Source organism: Equus caballus, chromosome 7 (assembly GCF_041296265.1).
Source record: "Equus caballus isolate H_3958 breed thoroughbred chromosome 7, TB-T2T, whole genome shotgun sequence".
NCBI classification, from domain to species: Eukaryota; Metazoa; Chordata; class Mammalia; order Perissodactyla; family Equidae; genus Equus; species Equus caballus.
This window is the reverse complement of record NC_091690.1, coordinates 61,720,593-61,726,832: the sequence shown is the minus strand read 5'-3', so window position 1 is coordinate 61,726,832 and position 6,240 is coordinate 61,720,593. Positions and strand designations below refer to the sequence as shown.

The window sequence follows — 6,240 nt, the reverse complement described above, 5'->3', positions numbered from 1 at the left end:
GCCATTTTGGAACCCATTTATATTGTCAGTATTACTCTGGGCTTCATCCAGCTCCACACCAGCCTCTGAGACTGTGTCAGATCGTCTGAACATTCATGGCTTCCTTGGGCCAAGTGTAGCTGTCCAGCGTAAAGGAGTCATAGTCTGGAGTGTAGACCAGGGATCTTACAAAAGCCTCCTTGTCCTTGGGCTCCGGGTAGTAGGAGGCCAGGTTGTGTTTGTACGCGAAGTCAAGGACCTAGGGAAAAACATGTTTGGCTGAGGAACTGGATTTAAGGAGGAAGCTGCCTAAAGGCCCTTGCTTGGGAGCCTGTAGAAGGGGAATATATCCCAAAGAACTAGATGTGTTCCTCTCATGAGTTGTGGCCCATGGAGCCACTGGATAGGAAGGATTTTGAGCTTCCTGCCTAGATAGGAAGCTGTGAAACAGTGGAATAAACACTGGGCAAGGGTCAGGAGGCCTCAGACTAGAGTCTACCTCTGCTTCTAACTGCCTCTGAGTGCTCAGCAGTGACATTATCCTTGTTGAGCCTCAGTTTCTTCATCTGTAAAGTGGGGGTAATGAGACCTCTCTCTGGAGTGATGTGAGGATAAAATTAAGTAGCAGGCAAAAGTGCTCAATACTTGCTATTTTTCTCCCCTCTAAATGTGGGCTGAATGGAAAAACAGCCTGGACATTGTTCTCTGGGTATTAGATTTGGCTTCAGAAGAGCATGAATCTAAATATCCCACAAAGGAAGGAACTGGACAGGGTGGAGCTGGACTATGAGCTGGACTGTTGGTCTCAAGGGCTGATTCTGAATCCTGCCCTGTACAACTCATGGGGAGTGCGTGCTGTTGTGCAATGCATTTTCTGAAATTATTTTAAAAACTTATTATAGAAAATGTAAAGCACATATACTAATAGAAATAACAGTATAATAAACCTTCATGTGTTCATCATCTAGATTCAACAATTATCAATGTTGGGCCAGTCTTCATTGCACCACGTTCTGATTCTTTGAAAACACATCATCTCTGCATTGTCTCTAGGGTGACATTTTCACTGGGAATATTCCATGAATCTGATCACTCCATGGCCCAGCCATTATGAAAGAGAAGGAAGGAATGAACATCTTATTCTGGCCAGAAAGGCACTGAGTGTGGAGCTTTCACACTGTTGCCTTTTGATCTTCTCCAGAGCTCCGGGAGAGAGGAATTACTGGTCTCTTTGGAAAAGGAGGAAACTGAAGTTCAGGGATGTGAAGTGACTGGCTCCGGGTGATTCTGCTGCTGACTGGCAGACCCGGGACCTCAGAGCCTGAGCTCTTTCCATGATGCTATGCAAGCTGACCTTTCTGCATAAATGGGCACTTATGATTCAGTTTTTAAAAATTCCACCCACATTCTGGACCACAAAACTATGGACTTTGGTGACCTTTCTGCCTGATGTTTTAGGGGAAATCCAGGAGTTTTCCCAGAACTGGCCTGAGTGGGCATTGTCACCCAGCCTCTGGGTTGCATGTAGTGCAGCCCATGGAGCTAAGGATGTCTCCATAGCTGCCATTCCCTAGCCCTCCTAAAGTCACAGAGAGAGAAGGTCGATGAGCCTCACTACCCACATTTCAGGGGGTAGCATGCCCCTTACTTTGATGGCGATTCTCAAAGACACATCTCGGATGGTGCTGAGTGGTGGGTACAGTCTCCCCTGGGACAGATGCTGCTCAGAGACCTCCTGGGCAATTTGCTGGGAAGAGAGAGAGAGAACCGAGAGACTAAGCTGAGTTTCTGCCTTCCCAGAACAAGCCCAACCAATTACCCCAGAGTCTCACCTCAACCCTCGTAGGTGGCCACTCAGTGTGGTTCCCACTGTTGTCTCTGCCACCATGTGGCCCCAGAGGAGCTTAATGCTTGGGTTTAAGCAAAGACACATTCTTTCTGTACTGTGAGACTGACTGGGTGAGGCTTAAAACAACATGAGGCTCTCTGAATCCTAAAGGAAAATAATTAAGACCAAGATAAATAAACTCATGGCTTGCAAAGCAGACTCTGGGATCTGCCTTGGCTGGTCTAGCCTGTTGCATAAGAATCCCTGAGTTCCTCACTTCCTGAGTTCCAGGCTCTCCCACATGCTTACTAACATCCTGGGTGCCATCTTATCTTTCTGTATTCAGGGCTCCTGGAGCTCTCCCTTCTAGTCCTGGTCCCATCTGAGGACAGGCTTCTCCTCCAGGGAGTGACATCACAAAAGGGCTTATGGCTTATCCGAATAAATGCCCTAAGCACATCATCCTGGGAACAGCACCTCCCACAGCTCCCCTCCCTGGTTCAGAGCCTGTCTCTGAGGGCCAGCTCTCTCCTGCAAGCCTCATCTTCCAGCTTCAGGCACTGGTGCTCAGCCAGCCTTGCAGAACAGCCTCTTTAATGTGGTGCCTCTGAATCTACTCCCACTCAATCTTCTTGTGTCAAATTTAAATTTGGGAAAAGTCACTGGTGCTCTCTGAGAACTGTGTGTCTGAGGGTGGACAAGGCAAAGGAGTTGGTCTCGCCTCAGAGTTTGGCAGACATCAGGGAAGGGGCTTCCCTCTCCACTGCCTCATTCTCATGCTCCCATCTCTCTTTTGCATTCAGTCAGTCAGCATTCACTGAACTCCATGACATGCTAGGCTCTGTGCTGGGTGCTGAGGATCCCTGGTGGAGAAGCCATAGTCTTTTCCATCCTGGAGACTGGTGTCAGGGGACAATTAAACTATTACAAGTCCAATATAGTGAAGTGAGTGCAAGGAGATGGGACATATAGACATAGAGGAGGCAGGGCCCAGTCTGCTGTGTACAGGAAAGGCTTCCCAGAAGAAGTGACATAAGCTAGTACCCGAAGGACAAAGTAGGAGTTACTTGAAAAGGGGAGAAGGAATAGCACACTCAAATTCTCAGAGGTAAGAGAGCAAGAGAGTGCGAGATTGAAAAAGAACACTGGCTAGGCTGATGGTAGAGGGAGGCTAACAGTGAGGCTAGAGTAGAAAGGAGGGCTCAGTGATGAAGTGCCTTGTAGGGAAACTGAGTGAAGGAGTTTGGACTTTGTCCTGTAAGCACCGGGGAGCCACACCAAGGCCTGAAATTAGGAAAGAGACTTGGCCTGCTCCATGTTTCTAAGGATTCTCTTTGTGGAGGTCTAGAAGATGGACTGCTTAGAGGAAGCAGGATTTCCATGGCTAGATCTGCAACTAGAAAGGTTATGGTGAAGAGTGAAGAGATATATCGTGGTATGTGTGGTCAATTCTAAGATAGTGGGTGCTGGTAATGCTCGGTTGCAGGTTGGAGTCTCATTGCTTGGGGCCATCTTGGTGCTGTCACACAAGCCCAGTGAGCTTGAGCAAATTACTTAAACTCTCTCTGCCTCACTTTCCATGTCTATAACCTAGGGATAATCACTATACCTATTTTATAGAGTTGTCAAGGTGAAATGAGATAGTGCGTGTAAATCTCCTAAAACCTATATTATTTTTTTCCATAGGAAAATCAGATTCAACTTAAATTGTCTTAACTAAAAGCACGCTTTTCAGAAACGTAACTTGTCAGGTCTTTGAAGACCTAGAGGGGAGGGGCCTTGTCCTGCTCACAGCAGGTGATTAATAAGTAGACTGAGGAGAGGTTCCTGTGTAATTATGGACAGTGTTCACAAAATGATAGAGCTGAACTGTCCCACTGCATTGCAGGGTGGGTGCGGATTTCTCTAGGGGTTACACAGGGAGACTCCAGCACTGGCCGACTCTAAGCAGGAAGTGACTCTTCCCATCCAATGGGGTTTTCAACAGCTCTGCCAATGGCCACAAGACAAGGCTACCACCCATCATAGCAATGAGAAGAAATACAAACACGGAACACTCAAACAAGAAGGACAGAGAACCATGGCACAAAGCTACAGCTAGTACGCCCATGGCTTGGGGGAGACTGAAAAACCTCCAGGAGACATTAATGTATGGACTTTTGAAGCTGTGCTCAGACCAAGAAGTGGTAAGAAGGAACATGGTGCATGAGGCAGGTCCTTGTGGGACACACAGAAGCGGGGCTGGATAGGGCTGCATGGAAGCCATTGCCGTGTCTTGCTGGTTCGGGCCTCCCACCAGTGCCACGGTGAGGGTGAAATGCAGATGGATGTCAGAAATCACAGAAGAGGCTTTGGAGCTCACTGGGGATAAATATATTTAATATCAAAGTATACGGCTTTGATTAGCTTAACCTACCGACAGAAACATTTCTATGCCTCAGTTTCCTCAGAGTGGGGGTATATGTGAAGTGCCTGGCATTCAGTCAGCACTTGATAAATGTCAGCCACCATAACTGTTATTATTAGTAGCCAATATTATGAATGTAGCCTGTCATTCTTACTGAATTCTTTCATTGTTTTCATTGTGTCCAGTAGAGAGCCCTTCCGGGAGCTTTTCCAGTGAGGTACCTGGAGCAGGTGCATCCCCACAGCCCCACTGTGCTCAAGATCCAGGTGTTCAGAGCAGGCAAACGAGACACCCAACCCACCTCCTTCCTTACAGAAAGCTGCCCTAGTGGGGCTTATTCTGCTACCAGTTACCCTGGTGACGTGGCCAAGACCCATGGCTGGAAGAATCCATTGCCTGTCATGGTCCACAAGCCCACAGTTTCAGGTGGCTTTGGTGGCATCTCCCTTGTTCTAGGCATCTAGATGGGCACTGCTGGGAGGCAGGGAGCAGTACGAGGTATGTCCCCTCACTGCCAACACCCCCTCGCATTGACTATTCCCTATCCCCCCTTAAACACCATATGTGTTTTGAGAAAAGTTCAAGCCTCAAGGTGATCCTGACAGAAGCTTGAGGTTCAAGCATTTTGGGGATCCACTGCTAGGGTTGGGGGCAGGTGGATATAAAAGACAAGGGGAGGAATTTTTGGAGGCCCAGCGTAGGACCTGCTGTAGATCACAGGCCCTATTGGGAGCACGCAAGGGAGCAGGGACAGTGATACCTCTGCTGTCAGGAGGAAGATCTCGTCTGGAATGTGCCGGATCCCGCCAGCGATGACCCCCAGAGCCACTCCAGGGAACACATAGGCGTTGTTTCCCTGCCCGGGAATGAAGGTCCTGCCATCTTCCAGAGTCACGCTCTTAAAAGGACTTCCACTGGCAAAGATCCCTCGGCCCTGGAGGCAGGAAGGAAACCAGAGATGGAGCTTGGAGATTGGTTTGGGGCAGCAAGGCTGGCCTAGTCTTATCTCCCAAATGTTGGACCCTTCTTCATCCTCTCCCAGATGCTCAGCATTGTACTGAGCGCACTGCACTTGTTCATTTGACCAGAAAGCTTAGCCCCACTGAGTTACCAGGCAGTCAAGAAACCACTGAAAGGTGAAGCTGTGTCTTTTTTAGCTGCCACGTCTTGAGAGGGCCAAACCAGGACATGACAGGTCTGCAAGTGGCCTAGAGTCTGCAAGTGTCTTGGGTTCTGGTCCAAGCTCTATGTTATTAAGGAACTTTGAGCAGTATAGTGCAATGGCAAAAGCTTAGGCTTTGGCCCCAGACCTAGGTTTGAGGGCCAGCTCCACTCCTCATTAGCTACGTGACCTTAGCCAATTACTCCGTCTTTCTGAGCCTCAGTTTGCTCGTCAGTGATGTAGGGATTTTTTTCACCCTCATAGGGTTACTCATAGTTATTGTTACTATGTCCGCTCAGCCTGGGGAAGGAATGACTCCCCGCTGACCTCAGTGACCCGGTAGCACTTCTCAGCCGTGCACTCAGCCTTGCTGGTGGGGTTGCTCAGGGCAAAGATGATAGGGCGCTCGTGGAAGGAGGCCATGTCCCTCAGAATCTGCTCCGTGAAGGCTCCTGCGATGGCGGCAACACCTACAGGGAAAAGGGGGGTAGTGGGGATGCCTACTCTTTATAAACAACCCATTCCTCTTCTGGAGGTGATGGTGGTGGGGAACTAGGTGCAACATGAAAGATTCAGGAGTCATGGGGATGGCGTCTGACATAGGGGTGGAGGGAGCAGAAGAGAAAAGGGTCTTCCTGCTTGAGTTGGCTGAGACTTCCTCTTAATCCCTAAGGGAGCACTGGTCCACATCAGGTCCCTACCCAGTTAAGATGAACCTGTGAAGGCATTCCTGGGCATTGTCCTTTCAAGTGGGCTGCTCCTCCAGTACAGGGAGAGATGCCAGGGTTCCCACCTTTGGGGAGGCGTGCTCATTTCATCTTGGTTAGAGACCAGCGCTGAGCTTTGCCACTGCACTGTATAATT

General features: G+C 49.0%; 1 protein-coding gene across 5 annotated transcripts in view; it reads right to left on the bottom strand.

The window, feature by feature from the left end:
• The window catches only part of ME3 (malic enzyme 3), a 179,624-nt gene continuing 173,384 nt past the window's right edge, over positions 1 to 6,240 (bottom strand). For all 5 annotated transcript variants that reach the window (XM_023645604.2, XM_023645605.2, XM_070274196.1 and 2 more), the window contains 4 exons: positions 5,704 to 5,846; positions 4,975 to 5,148; positions 1,628 to 1,726; positions 1 to 238 (listed from right to left, as the gene is read on the bottom strand). In XM_023645604.2, coding sequence (XP_023501372.1) covers positions 77 to 238; positions 1,628 to 1,726; positions 4,975 to 5,148; positions 5,704 to 5,846 — 578 coding nt within the window. In that variant the 3' untranslated portion in view covers positions 1 to 76. The remainder of the gene's footprint in view (positions 239 to 1,627; positions 1,727 to 4,974; positions 5,149 to 5,703; positions 5,847 to 6,240) is intronic.